Source organism: Pelophylax lessonae (assembly GCF_965119305.1).
Source record: "Pelophylax lessonae genome assembly, chromosome: 3".
NCBI classification, from domain to species: Eukaryota; Metazoa; Chordata; class Amphibia; order Anura; family Ranidae; genus Pelophylax; species Pelophylax lessonae.
This window is the reverse complement of record NC_138770.1, coordinates 648,020,117-648,035,959: the sequence shown is the minus strand read 5'-3', so window position 1 is coordinate 648,035,959 and position 15,843 is coordinate 648,020,117. Positions and strand designations below refer to the sequence as shown.

Below are 15,843 nucleotides of genomic sequence, written 5' to 3'. Positions count from 1 at the left end.
TTTTGATTTGGATACACTTTTTCTAGTTAGTATAGATGTCCGTTACTTCACGTGGAATGCACGGTGCCAGATTACCCTGCGGAAGAAAGTCCTCCCTGTCAAGGTGGTGGTGTACGATATTCTGGGTGAGGTTGGGAAGATTCGGGGGCTTGAGAAGGGCAGGGAGCCTCGAACAGTCTGGATAAGGGCATGGAGAAATATCAGACCTGTCTTTAGTGAACTGTCCATCTCTGGGTGAGAAGCTCTTTTCCTATGCTATTTCTTTCACACCCTTAGCTTTTGTTGGTTAATATCTTCTTTTTGAAGAAGGGCTGCATGCATAATGGGGGTGGTTTTGTTTCTTGACCTCGCAGGTTGGATGTCAGGTGTGGTGGTGTGAGTCTTACTAAGGTTATTTTCCCTGGTAATGCCCCTTACATTGATGGTCAGTGGGAAGAATGTCCCTTACATTGATGATTGGTGGGAAGAACGTCCTTTTCTTTGGTGGTCAGTGGAAAGAATGTCTCTTACATTAGTGATTGGTGGGAAGACCATCCTTTTCATTGGTGGTCGGTGGGAAGAATGTCCCTTATGTTGGTGTTCAGTGGCAAGAATGTACCTTACATTGGTGATTGGTGGGAAGAATGCCCCTTACATTGGTGGTAAGTGGGAGAAATTTCCTTTACATTGGTGGTCAGTGGGAAGAATGCTCCTTACATTGGTGGTTCGTGGTAAGAATGTCCCTTACATTGGTTGTCAGTGGAAAAAATGCCCTTTACATAGGTAATTGGTGGGAAGAATGTCCCTTACATAAGTGGTCAGTGGGAAGAATGCTTCTTACACTGGTGGTCAGTGGGAGAAATGTCCCTTAGATTGGTGGTCAGTAGGAAGAATGCCCCTTACATTGGTGGTCAGTGGGACCACCCATGTAAGCTATGTCTCTGCAAGCTTTGGTCTGCTCTGGAACAAAGCTTACTGTACACAGATTTAAGGACCCCCCCCCCCCCTTTCCCACCTGACAGCTGATGATTGGCCGTTCAGGCACCCAACACTATATCATGCGAAGAAGGAGAGAATGTCACATGCACCCTCATTCATAGAAATTCAGTTCTTTTACAGGGTTCAGGAGAGGCAGGGAGGAGGCAAACAGAAGCACAGGGAAGGTAGGCATCAGCACCAAAAAGGATGGGTCATCCAGCAAAACTTTTACAGCTTTGTTTGAAACACAAAAAGTTAATTCATCTCACTAACCATAATTGAATATTTGCTTTAGGTTCGGCTGGCCCTCTAGGACAAGTGCCTAATGGATGGATATTATTACATAGACCCACATCAGAAATGTCTATAATTTGTTGGCAAGCGTTCACATCCCTTTCAGGAACACTGTGTAATCTGCTAACAGATACAGACAGGATAAAATTTAGTCTGTCTTGGAGCTGCTCATAGCATCTAGTTGTTCTATAACTTCCCAGAACTGCCTCTCCCCCTCCACCGACCACCATAGCAAAATACAGAATTTCTTTTGCGAAGCTCTCGAACGCACTAATTACACAGCAAGCTGGAAATCAAACACTCGACAGCTCACTTTATTAGAAGTGGAAACTTTTATTAGCAGACTGATTGAGCCCAGGCACTTGTGGAGGTAGTCACTTCGGAGTTTGGAGAGAGATTTTAATTTTCCAAAGTTAAAGACAGGAGGAGCCCTGACAACGACTGACGGTTTAGTCCGTGTAAATGCAGACTAAAAATAGGAACACGTTGCCTGCATGGAATACAAACCGTTCCCTCTCCCAGCTCTAATTCACTTCAAAGGGAAAAAGTTGAGGAGGTGACAAAAGAAAAAAAAAAAGATGGAATTAAAATAATTCAGCCACTAAGGACCATTTCATCATGAGGAGTGTGAATTTCTATTACCTCTTGCTGTATCTGACTTACCTGAACCCTGTCTGCTCCACCAATGCCTGCGAGATCTGTGACTGCACTGGGGAAAGACTTTCGTGCCAAGCACAGGCACCAGCTCACGGGTCCCCTGATATCAAACTGTAAGTAGTTTCTTTTCCAATGGTCTGCCTTGCACTTAATGTGTTTGCTTTGTCTATTCAGATAAAAACTTATTTCACTTTACCCATCTGGTTTGTGATCCTGGTTACGTCTCTGCAATATTGTTGTAGATGTTCTGTATTTCAAACATAGAGGGGAAAAAAAAGATATTTAAATGTAAGAAATGTATTAATATTTTATTACTTAATAACTTATAATGCATCAGCGTGTTCTGATGGGTTGCACTTACTAAATATGGGTTACATTATGTTATTACTTATTAACTTCTAAAGCACCAACATGACCTTGGAGGCTACACCTAATAATTTGTAAAGCACCAACGTGTTCTGATGGGATGCATTTATTAACTTATAAAGTATCAATTGTTCCCGACAGGATGCATTTATTATCTTATAATACACCAATGGGCTCTGATAGGATGCATTTATTAACTTATAAAGTATCAATTGTTCTTGACAGGATGCATTTATTAGCTTATAATGCACCAATGTGTTCTGATGGGATGCATTTATTAATTTATAACGCACAAACATGTTCTGATGGGACACATTTATTAACTTATAGTGACAGTGGAGTTGATTTACTAAAGGCATATAGACTGTACACTCTGCAAGTGCAGTTGCTCCAGAGCTTAGTAAACGAGGTAAAGCTTCACTTTGCAAAGAATACCCAATCACAAAAAAAAAAAGATATATATATATATATATATATATATATATATATATTTTATTTAAAGAGCAGCATTTTTGCTTGCACGTGATTGGAAGATGGAAGTCAGCAGAGCTTCTGCTCATTTACTAAGCTCTGGAGCAACTGCACTTGCTTAGTGCTACTGCAAAGTGCACAATCTATTTGCTCTTAGTAAATCAACCCCAATGTGTTCTGAAGGGATGCATTTATTAGATTAAAATGCGCCAACGTGTTCTAATAGGATGCATTTATTAACTTATGAAGCAACAATGTGTTCTGATGGGATGCTTTTATTAATTTATAACGCACAAACATGTTCTAGTGGGACACATTTATTAACTTATAGCGACAGTGGAGTTGATTTACTAAAGGCATATAGACTGTACACTCTGCAAGTGCAGTTGCTCCAGAGCTTAGTAAATGAGGTAAGGCTTCACTTTGCAAAAAATATCCAATCACAAAAAAAATAATAATAATAATATATATATATTTTTTTTAAAAAAGCAGCATTTTTGCTTGCACGTGATTGGATGATGGAAGTCAGCAGAGCTTCTGCTCATTTACTAAGCTCTGGAGCAACTGCACTTGCTTAGTGCTACTGCACTTTGCAAAGTGCACAGTCTATTTGCTCTTAGTAAATCAACCCCAATGTGTTCTGATGGGATGCATTTCTTAGCTTACAATGCGCCAATGTGTTCTAATAGGAAACATTTATTAACTTATGAAGCAACAATGTGTTCTGATGGGACACATTTATTAACTTATAGCAACAGTGGTGTTGATTTACTAAAGGCATATAGACTGTACACTCTGCCAGTGCAGTTTCTCCAGAGCTTAGTAAATGAGGTAAAGCTTCACTTTGCAAAGAATATCCAATCACAAAAAAAAGATATATATATATATATATATATATATATATATATATATATATATATATATTTTTTTTTTTTTTTATTTAAAGAGCAGCATTTTTGCTTGCACATGATTGGATGCTGGAAGTCAGCAGAGCTTCTGCTCATTTACTAAGCTCTGGAGCAACTGCACTTGCTTAGTGCTACTGCACTTTGCAAAGTGCACAGTCTATTTGCTCTTAGTAAATCAACCCCAATGTGTTCTGATGGGATGCATTTCTTAGCTTAAAATGCCCCAATGTGTTCTAATAGGATGCATTTATTAACTTATGAAGCAACAATGTGTTCTGATGGGCTGCATTTATTAACTTAGAAAGCACAAACATGTTCTGATGGGACACATATATTAACTTATATCAACAGTGGAGTTGATTTACTAAAGGCATATAGACTGTACACTCTGCAAGTGCAGGTGCTCCAGAGCTTAGTAAATGAGGTAATGCTTCACTTTGCAAAGAATATCCAATCACAAAAACAAAAACAAAAATATTACTATTTTTTTTTTTAAAAGCAGCATTTTTGCATGCACATGATTGGATGATGGAAGTCAGCAGCGCTTCTGCTCATTCACTAAACTCTGGAGCAACTGCTGTTCTGATGGGATGCATTTATTAGCTTAAAAATGCTTCAACGTGTTCTAATAGGATGCATTTATTAACTTATAAAGCAACAATGTGTTCTGATGGGACACATTTATTGACTTAAAGGCACCAACGTATTCTGATGGGCTGCAATTTTTAGCTTATAAAGCACCAACATGTTCTGATGGGCTGCACAAATAAAGGATAACGCCACTTTAATGGGGGAAAAAAATAGAAAATAAAGAAAAAAGGAATTTAGCGTATGCAATTGCGACACAAGTCATACTGTAATTTAATGTTATTCAAAATGACCTTTCCAATCTGCAGCTGTTGTAATTTTATGAAAATGTAATGCAATATGGCTGCCTGGAGGTGTTTTGTACACAGAATGTATACTGACCACACCCCAGAAACATCATTTCCTGCTTGTGTGATTGGCTCACCAATTTTCCCAGAAGTCTGCACTAAGATACAAGTCAGATTTCTGGGATCCCCTGCAACAAAAATGTCATTGTGGTGGGATACTTCCAATAGGAAATCATGGCTAAAGGGATGCAGGCCCAGAAGCTTTCCTCATTTGAGCCCTGCAGGTGCACAGCTGATTGATAATTATGAAACCACTACCATTGGACTCACTTTGCCACATGGACACAGAAAAAACACACAGGGATTTATTTAGAATAACAAAAAGTAGGAATCTGTAACAGTTTGTTAAAATCACAATTATTTTTGATCTTTTTTCCTCCTTGATCTTTAAATCAATGAAATTACAAGTGAAAAAAAAAAGAAAAAAAGTTTGTTAAAATGCTTGTAATAAATGTACAGAGATCACCTAGAGGGGAATGATTTTTACTCAACAAAAGTGGAGTTACTCTTTAACTGTTTTTATGTATATATTATATATATAACTATATGTATAGTTTATATGGTACCTAAGTTGACAGTTATAGTGCAAAAAAGTATCAGTTGTAGAGGTGATCACATTTGCAAAGGCTTCTGATTTTATTCCTAAAGTAAGCAGAATGGGACTAAGCAAAAAAAAAGCTTCCCAAAAACATGACCCAAACACAAGTTTAAAGTGAGTGTTGTGCCATGTGCAGAATGTAATGCAAATTAGAAGTTTGATACTTAATATTTGAGGGTTAAATCAACCAGCACAAATGTCATATGTGTGTTATTTTTTCAAATGTATATACCATACATACTGTATATACTGTATAAACCTATCTATTGTGTGTGTGTTTGTGTGTGTATATAAAGTTTGAATAATTTGGTGTTTTGTTTTAAGATCCTTCTGGTTACTTGCATAGATAACCATGTTTGCCTACTGGTGCTGTCCACCCTTTTAACCAGACCAGTCGCCATAGTTTTACTGTGAAAGGTTGGCTCTGCCCAGCGAAACAACGTACCTGTATGTCGCTTCGCAGGGCCGCTAGCGGGGGTGCCCGTGCGGGCCCATTGGCCACAGGGGGAGCCAATCAGTGGGTCCGGCAGCCACGATTGTCGCTGGGCACCCGCGATCGCTCCCCGTGGATACAGAACGGCGGTCTGCCATTGTAAACACGGCAGGTCGCTGTTCTGTCAGTTATCAACACAGGGATCCTGTGTCCCTCTTTTTTAGGAACACAGGTCTCTGTATTCATTCAGCAAGCCAATCCCCCACAGCTAGAAAGCACCCCCTAGGGACACATTTAACTCTTTGATCGCCCCTGGTGTTAACCTTTCCCTGCCAGTGTCATTATTACAGTAACAGTGCAATTTTTTAGCACTGATTACTGTAGTAATGTCACTGGTCCCCCAAAAGTGTCAAAAATGTCAGTTAGGGGTCCGATCTGTCTGCCGCAATGTTGCAGTCCCGCTAAAAATTGCTGATTGCCGCCATTGCTAGTAAAAAAAAAAAAAAATAATAAAAATAACATAAATCTTTTCCCTAGATTGTAGACGCGATAATAGTAAAAAAAAAAAAAAAATAATAAAAATAACATAAATCTTTTCCCTAGTTTGTAGACGAAATAATAGTAAAAAAAAAAAAAAAATAATAAAAATAACATAAATCTTTCCCCTAGTTTGTAGACGCGATAATAGTAAAAAAAAAAAAAAATAATAAAAATAACATAAATCTTTCCCCTAGTTTGTAGACGCGATAACGTTTTTGAAAACCAATCAATATACACTTATTGGGATTTTTTTTAACCAAAAATATGTAGCAGAATACAAATTGGCCTAAATTGATGAAAACAATTTATTTTTAAATTTTTTTTATTGGGAATGTTCTATAACAGAAAGTAAAAAATATTTTTTTTTTTCCAGAATTGTCGCTCTTTTTTTGTTTATAGCGCAAAAAATAAAAATTGCAGAGGTGATCAAATACCACCAAAAGAAAGCTCTATTTGTGGGTAATAAAGGATATCAATTATATTTGGGTACAGTGTCGCACGGTCGCACAATTGTCAGTTAAAATAACACAGTGCGGTAGTGCAAAAAATGGCCTGGTCATTAAGAGGGTAAATCCTTCTGGTCTTTAAGTGGTTAAACTTTGTATATTTTCCCCATTGTGAATGTGTAAGGTTTGATTTTGATCCAGAGCTGTTTTCATCTCCAGCTGTATCTGGCCTGTATTGGTATAAATAAAACCTCAAAAGTAGCTATTTTTCTAAATAAGAGTTGGTAAATCTGTAAGACAGAGTAGAGACTGGCCAGAGGGGAATCACTTTGATGCATTTGTCTAACATGAACATGTATTGCAGTATATGGTAACTAAGAATCTCTATTTTACAAGCAATGGTTTTCTATAGGTAAGGGTTAACATCCTTAATATCTCATGTGTTGTATACTGTATATGAAGCTATTTAGGACCTAAGCATTCATACCTCGATTTCTACTGCATGATGCAGGTTGGTTGGTTGCTGTATTACTTAATGCATAGCTTCCAACTGTCCCTGATTTCTAGGGAGTGTCCCTGATTTGGAACAAAGTCCCTCTGTCCCTCTTTCCTCCTCGTTTGTCCCTTATTTTGGTCTGATCTATATTGTTTTATATACAATTATACCATTTATCTTTCAAAGAGTGTTTCCCAATGCTAAACCTTTCATCCTATTTCTAAATTGCTGCATTTGTAAATTTCAAAAGCCAATTTTAATTATTTTCCTTTAAGGGGGCGTGGCAAGGGAGGTGTCCCATGCCTACATAATTTTTTCTAATAGGCTTCCCACGTTTCCATCTGAAAAACCAAGCTTTGACAAACTATTCGCAGAGCTTTCAGCAATTTTTGTTGAATCTTATAAAGAATAATTCAGCTCCAGTTTGTAAATGTTGAACGCAGATCCTAATGGGAATGTTGATTGCCACTTTAACCACTTTACCACCGGAGGATTTTGCTGTCTTCCGTCCAGGCCACTTTTTGCGATTCGGCACTGTGCGACTTTAACTGACAATTGCGCGGTCGTGCGATGCCGTACCCAAACAAAATTTACGTCCTTTTTTTCCCACAAACAGAGCTTTCTTTTGGTGGTATTTGATCACCTGTGCGATTTTTACTTTTTGCGCTATAAAGAAAAAAAGAGCGTAAATTTTGAAAAAATAACAATATTTTTCACATTTTTTTATATGAAATTCCCCCCCCCCCCCCAAAAAATGTAAAAATCTAAAATTTTTTAAAATTTTTGGCCAATTTGTTTTCTGCTACCTATGTTTGGTAAAAAAAATCACAATAAGCGTATTTTGATTAGTTTGCGCAAAAGTTATTGCATTTACTAACCAAGGGAAAGATTTTTGTCATTTTTGGTGTTTTTTTTTTAACGAGTCATGGCGGTGATCTGCATTTTTTTTTCGGTACTGTGACATTGCGGCGGACAGATCGGACCCTTGACTGACATTTTTGACACTTTTGGGGGTACCAGTGACATTTCTATAGTAATCAGTGCTATACATATGCACTGTTACTGTAAAAATGACACTGGCAGGGAAGGGGTTAATTTTATTGGAGAGGGAGGGGTTAATGTATGCCTGCTGCTTACTAACGTGTGGGGGGAGGTGACTGAGTGACACAGGGACAGATCGCATGTTCAGCTATGCTGAACCCTGCAATCTGTCACTGTTTGTCACTTAGGAGATCCGCCCGCTTTGTTTACACAAGCGGGCGGATCTCCAAACTCGATTCCCCAACGATCGGGGAAGAGCAGTGGCGATTGCCGCCACTCCTCCCCTGGCCCGACTCCCGCTGTGACTGAACACAGCGGGAGCGAGCCTCCGGCGGCGCGTGGGCACCGCCCAGAAGGGGAGGAGTCCAGCGACGTAGGTCTACATCGCTGGACGGAATCGAGCCACTTTGCCGCAGTACAGTCCCAGTGACTGGTCGGCAAGTGGTTAAGCAAGCTGCTAGCAGGCTTCATGAAGCAGGCTTTCATCAAGATTCAAGAAGTTATGAACCCTGCTAGCAGCTTACACTTGACAAACAACCGCTTTAGTTTTCCTGCGGCAGGTCATGCGAAACAACGTACCTGTCTGTCACTTTGTGTAACAGATAGTGGGGCGCATGTGCACGCCACCGGAGGCAAGCACACGCATGGATTGGCCAGAGGAAGAGCCAATCAGCGGATCCAGGGGAGGCAATATACGCCGAGCACCCGCAATTGCTCCCCTGTGGAGACAGAACGGCGGTCTGCCTATGTAAACAAGGCAGACCGCTGTTCTGTCAGTGATGAACACAGGGATCCAGTGTTCCTCCATTTTAGGAACACAGGTCTCTGTGTTCATCCAGTAAGCCCATCCCCCACACAGTTAGAAAACTCCCTAGGAGCAGATTTAACTCTTTCATTGCCCCTGGTGTTAACCCCTTCCCTGCCAGTGTCATTATTACAGTAACAGTGCATAGCAAGTTTAGCACTGATTACTGTAGTAATGTCACTGGTCCCCCCAAAAGTGTCAAAAATGTCAGTTAGTGGTCCGATCTGTCCTCCACAATGTCGCAGTCCCACTAAAAATTGCTGAATGCCTCCATTACTAGTAAAAAAAATAGATAAATAAATAAAGTGACATAAATCTTTCCCATAGTTTGAAGATGCGATAACTTTTGTGCAAACCAATCAAATTACGCTTATTGTGATTTTTTTTTACCAAAAATATGTAGCAGAATACAAACTGGCCTAAAATGATGAAAAATTTGATTTTTAAATTATTTTTATTGGGAATGTTATATAGCAGAAAGTAAAAAATATAGGTTTTTTTTTTCAGAATTGTTGCTATTTTTTTGTTTATAGCACAGAAAATAAAAATCGCACAGGTAACCAAATACCACCAAAAGAAAGCTCTATTTGTGGGATCGTATTTATTTTAGTACAGTGTCTCACGACCGCGCAATTGTTCGTTAAAGCAGCGCAGTACCGAATCGCAAAAAATGGCCTGGTCATTAAGGGGGCAAATCCTTCCGGTCCAGAACTGGTTATTTGTTCTTAAAGTAAACCTTTGCTTTGTCCACAGCAGGCAATGTAACAGGTATACTGCACTGCAGGAAGAATATTCATCCTCTATTTATAATTGCAAAACCTTCCTGCCTCTTCATCTGCCACCAAACCCAGTAATAATACCCCTTGGTATGGGGCTACATGGCACTCTTGCCTCCCTCGTACAATACAGCTCCAGTGGGCTAACAGGACATTTGGCAGGTCCAAGGACTGTCATGTAAGGATGTGGGGAGGAGCAGAGTCCCCTGTAAGTTTAGAATTTTCAGAAAGCCACAATTTACGGAGTTTTTGGAAGATCTGTATAATGAGGGAGCATGGAGAAGGTAAGTTACAGAATGCTGGCTGTGCCTACTATGGAGTGAATATGTTTCTTTGGTTGTTTTGGGCAAAGTACTTGTTCACTTTAACCACTTAAGCCCCAGAAGATTTTACCCCCTTCCTGACCAGGGCCTATTTTGCGATTCGGCACTGCGTGACTTTAACAGACAATTGCGCGGTCGTGCGACGCTGTACCTAAACGAATTTGACGTCCTTTTTTTCCCACAAACAGAGCTTTCTTTTGGTGGTATTTGATCACCTCTGCGATTTTTTGATCATGCGCTATAAACAAAAAAAGAGCGTCAATTTTGCAAAAATAACAATATTTTTCACATTTTTTTATATGAAATTCCCCCCCAAAAAAATGTAAAAATCAAAATTTTTTAGCATTTTCGGCCAATTTGTTTTATGCTACCTATGTTTGGTAAAAAAAAAATCGCAAAAAGCGTATTTTGATTGGTTTGCACAAATGTTATTGCGTTTATTAACTAAGGGAAAATTTTTTGTCATTTTTGTTGTTTTTTTTTAACGCGTAATGGCGGCGATCTGCGATTTTTTTGCGGTACTGCGACATTGCGGCGGACATATCAGAACCTTGACTGACATTTTTTACACTTTTGTTACCAGTGACATTACTACAGTAATCAGTGCTATACATATACACTGTTACTGTAAAATTACAATGGCAGGGAAGGGGTTAACTTTTTTTGAGAGGGAGGGGTTATGTGTGTCCCTAGGGGTGTGATTCTAACTGTGATTGGCTGTGGCTTGAGGTGTAGGAACAGTGATCAACGGTCCTACATAGTAGAACCGTATGATCAGTGTTTCTACACAGGGGAGAATGACAGGCGGCTTGTTTACATCAGCCGCCTGCCTTTCTCCCTCTGCAGCGACGATCGCCGAGTGACCGGCGGACCCAATGTCACATGCGCTGGGGGGGTCTGTGACCGCGTGGGAGCGCGCCTCCAGGGGCGCGCGCTTGCTCCCTAGACCCATACAGGCTAGCGACGTAGTACTACGTTGCTCTGCCTGTGAGGGGCTGACCGCCTGTAAGGTTCTGGCACTCTCAGTGCCTCCTATCACATTATTTCCGGGTGCTTTCCATCTACCTAGATAGATGAAGCACATATAGGTGTGTTTCCCTTTAAGACTGATGCTGTCATCACTGAGCGCCGGACTGGATGGCTATTTAGATCGCCGGCTCTCACTCACATGTGTTCGTTCAAACTGCCTTGTGCCTTGATGCTAACCTGTCTTGAAGAATACCTCGCTATTGGAACCACGCTGCGCTGATCCCTGTATCCCGCTACTGGATCATCCGCCCTTGCTGGAAACCTCTCCTCTGCTACATTGCTATTAGTGATAAGTACCCCATAGGGGAGACCTCTATAAACTTTATACTAAAGCTTACACTATCTAGCTCTGCATAGTAAGGACTGTTACCACATCTGCATATCTAGATTGCTAGCTCTTGAGCCTACTGCCACCTATTCCTGCACTGGGTTGATCTCTCTTGTATGTCCACCTGCTACCATACATGATTGCTAAACCTATCTGCATCCATCTGCTACTATCTTACCTCCAAGTGTCTGTCATCTACCATCTCCACCCAACCTGTCTCTTCAGTCTATCATCACTGTGTTACTATATACATCTAGGAAACATCTTATTGAGTGTGTGTATTTATTTGCTGAATTGAGACCTTCCACACATGATGAGTCATTGAGGGTTGGGAATGGTATCTCAGCATTTCTCTTACATGACTACTGAAGTGGAATATTTCTGCAGCTGAAAATCCACACCATACATAAAACGCAGGAGCGTTACACCGCCGCAGTAAATAGTCATGCGGCGGTCGGCAAGCGGTTAAAGTATACAGTATATTAACCCTGACAATGAACTTCTCTTATCTTCTCCACTTTGGTCTGGTAAATTTACCATCCAACGTGTTTAACTGTGCAAAATAAATAAATTAACAAATAAATGATACCTACCCAATCCAGCGCTGCCCCAGCAGATGGCGCTCCCCCATGCTGCAGTGGTGGACTGTCCTATCGGCATCATAACATCCAATTCAGGGCTACGGGCTCTGGACTCTGCATTGGTTCTACTGACATCAGGACTAGTGATGTCGCGAACCTAAAATTCGCCGTTCGCGAACCGGCGAACCGGGCGAACCGCCATAGACTTTAATAGGCAGGCGAATTTTAAAACCCACAGGGACTCTTTCTGGCCACAATAGTAATGGAAAAGTTGTTTCAAGGGGACAAACACCTGGACTGTGGCATGCCGGAGAGGGATCACACAAAAAAAAGTTCTTAAAAATTGTAATTTTTTGATAGAGAGCCAATTATTGGAAAAATTAAAAAAAAAATAAAAATAAAAAATTTCTTTGGATTTAGCATCTGGGGGGTCTAAAAAGTGTACCTGTGAAGTTTCAGCTCTGTAGCATGTCCGGAACCAGAAAAAAATACGAATTAGGGTTAGGGCTAGGGTTAGGCTTAGGGCTAGGGTTAGGGCTAGGGTTAGGTTTAGGGTTAGGGTTATTTTTATGGCTAGGCTTAGAGGGTTAGGGTTAAGGTTAGAGGGTTAGGGTTAGGTTTAGTGTTAGGGGCTAGGGTTAGGGTTATGGTGAGATACTTAGGGTTAAAGTTAGTAGCCCTACCCCTACCCCTCTAACTCTAACCCTAAGCACTAAAAATAACCCTAACCTTAGCCCTGACCCTAACCCTAGCCCTAACCCTAGCCCTAACCCTAGCCCTAACCCTAGCCCTAACCCTAATTCTATTTTTTTTCTGGTTCTGGACATGCTACAAAGCTGAAACTTCACAGGTACACTTTTTAGACCCCCCAGACAATAAATCCAAAGAAATTTTTTTTTTTTAAGTTTTTTTTTTTTTTAAGTTTTCCAATAATTGTCTCTCTATCAAAAATGACAATTTTTAAGAACTTTTTTTGTGTGATTTAGTGTATAGGGGGTCTAAAAAGTGTACCTGTGAAGTTTCAGCTCTGTAGCATGTCCAGAACCAGAAAAAAAGATAATTTTTCAGTAGAGCAGGGATGGTGGGAACCCCTTTTACACCTATATGATCTTTTTTTCCTGGTTCTGGACATGCTGCAGAGCTGAAACTTCACAGGTACACTTTTTAGACCCCCCAAACAGTAAATCCAAAGAAATGTTTTTTTTGTTAAGTTTTTTTTTTATTTTTCCAATAATTGGCTCTCTATCAAAAATGACAATTTTTAAGAACTTTTTTTGTGTGATTTAGTGTATAGGGGGTCTAAAAAGTGTACCTGTGATGTTTCAGCTCTGTAGCATGTCCAGAACCAGAAAAAAAAGATAATTTTTCAGTAGAGCAGGGATGGTGGGAACCCCTTTTACACCTATATGAATTTTTTTTTCTGGTTCTGGACATGATACAGAGCTGAAACGTCACAGGTACACTTTTTAGACCCCCTATACACTAAATCACACAAAAAAAGTTCTTAAAAATTGTCATTTTTGATATATATATATATATATATATATTAAAAAAATACTCAAATACCAGCCCTCAAAGGGGCTTTTGGGGACAATATATATATATATATATATATCACAGAACAAAAAAAATTACAGTAATACCAGCCCTCAAAAGGGCTTTTGGGGACAATAGATATATATATATATATATATCCAAAAAAAACCTCAAAAACCAGCCCTAGGAAGGGCTTTTTGGGGTGCTGTCCTTACAGCAGGAGTGTACCAAGAACACTGGCTAACAAGACCGGGAACTGTCCCTAGCTTAACATCAGCAGCAGCTCTCTCCCTACTCTCACTACACACACTGCTTCAGAATGATCTAAGATGGATGCTGCCCTTGCTTATTTATAGGAGGTGGGAGGGTGTGGGAGGGAGGTATGCTGATTGGCCTGGAATGTGTCTGCTGACTGTGATGTTCAGGGTCAAAGTTTGCCTCAATGATGATGTATAGGAGGCGGACCGAACATCGCATATGTTCGCCCGCAGCGGCGAACGCGAACATGCGAAGTTCGCCGGGAACTGTTCGCCGGCGAACAGTTCTATACATCTCTAATCAGGACCTTAGACCTCCAGAACATGGGGAAAATAAGTTGCGGGCAGTGTGGAGGAGCGGAGGAGCGGGTAAAATGTTCTGTCCCCAGATCTAAATGAGTAGTTACTAATCCCACTGCAAATAACCATTTTCAAATTGGTTATAAAAGCCTAAACATTTTTCATCTTAACCACTTCTGGACCGGAAGGATTTACCCCTTTAATGACCAGGCCATTTTTTGCGATTCGGCACTGCGTTACTTTAACTGACAATTGCGCGGTCGTGCGACGCTGTACCCAAATAAAATTGATGTCCTTTTTTCCCACAAATAGAGCTTTCTTTTGGTGGTATTTGATCCCCTCTGCGATTTTTATTTTTTGTGCTATAAACATAAAAATAGCGACAATTCTGAAAAAAAAAATATTTTTCACTTTCTGCTATATAACATTCCCAAAAAAAATGTAAATCAAATTTTTTCATCAAGTTTAGGCCAATTTGCATTCTTCTACATATTTTTGGTAAAAAAAAATCACAATAAGCGTATAGTGATTGGTGTGCGCAAAACTTATAGCGTCTACAAACTAGGGCAAAGATTTATGTCATTTTGATTTAATTGAATTTTTTTACTAGTAATGGCGGCGATCTGCGATTTTTAGCAGGACTGTGACATTGTGGCAGACAGATGGGACCCCTAACTGACATTTTTTACACTTTTGGGGGGACCAGTGACATTACTACAGTAATCAGTGCTAAAAAATATGCACTGTTACTGTAATAAAGACACTGGCAGTGAAGGGGTTAACTCAGGGGAGTTCAAAGGGTTAAATGTGAGCCTAGGGAGTGTTTTCTAACTGTGATGGGGATGGGCTTGTGGAATCAACATAGAGACCTGTGATTCTAAATTGGAGGATCACAGGCGCTCTGTGTTAATTCTAGAGAGAACAACGGTCTGCTGTGTTTACAACAGCGGACCGTCATTCTCTCTCCACGGGGAGTGATCGCGGGTGCCCAGCGGCAATCTCAGCCCCCCGTGCCTAATTGGGGCGTGCACGGGGGCTGGTCAGCAAGTGGTTAAAGCAGTTCTAAAGCCTTAGGATTTTTTGTATGCATTAATTTAAAAAAACCTTGTGTGCTGATTGTGTCCTCCTCCAGCCTCCCCTTATACTTACCTGAGCCTGATTTTAATCCAGCAATGTACACCAGAGCAGCTGCTCTCTCCCTTCTCACTGGACAGATTGTCAATCAATTCCTGTAATGGGGGGCGGGTGCAGGAGTTCCCCCATAGGTATTAGTTTCCTATGGGGGCACTCGCTGCAGAAAAAGCGCCAGGAGCGCTGGCAGGGGAACCCGAGAAGAGGAGGTTCAGGACTACTCTGTGCAATTCAATTGTACAGAGGAGGTGAGTATAAACCTCTTTGTTATTAAAATAAATGTGCATACTTACCTATTTTCAGCTTGCTCTGGTCAGCAGCGGCTGCAGGGGAGAGGAGAGAGGGCCCAATAATGGCTGGGAATGCCTGAGAGCAGCGATGTCCCTAATAGGCTCCCATGTCCCAACTGTTGTCAACGCTCCCTCTTCTCCCCTGCAGCGGCCTGCAGCTTACACAGATTAGTCAGCATAGGTGCTAGGAGAAGGGAGGGAGCATTTAAGGGACTAGTTAGGTTGGAATTCTATTTATAGTGTTACTAAACCCACAACAGTAAAATCAGTCTGTATATGCAGTAAAGCATGCTTGTTATACTCACTGTGGAACCTAAGGGGTTAATCCTCTGCATTGTGTAAAAA

At 40.5% G+C, this 15,843-nt stretch overlaps 1 protein-coding gene across 1 annotated transcript in view; it reads left to right on the top strand.

The window, feature by feature from the left end:
- The first annotated feature begins 1,819 nt into the window (after positions 1-1,819).
- LHCGR (luteinizing hormone/choriogonadotropin receptor) overlaps positions 1,820-15,843 on the top strand; it is a 274,724-nt gene continuing 260,700 nt past the window's right edge. The window contains exon 1 of the mRNA XM_082252351.1: positions 1,820-2,021. Within this exon, the coding sequence (XP_082108477.1) occupies positions 1,870-2,021 (152 nt within the window). The 5' untranslated portion in view covers positions 1,820-1,869. The remainder of the gene's footprint in view (positions 2,022-15,843) is intronic.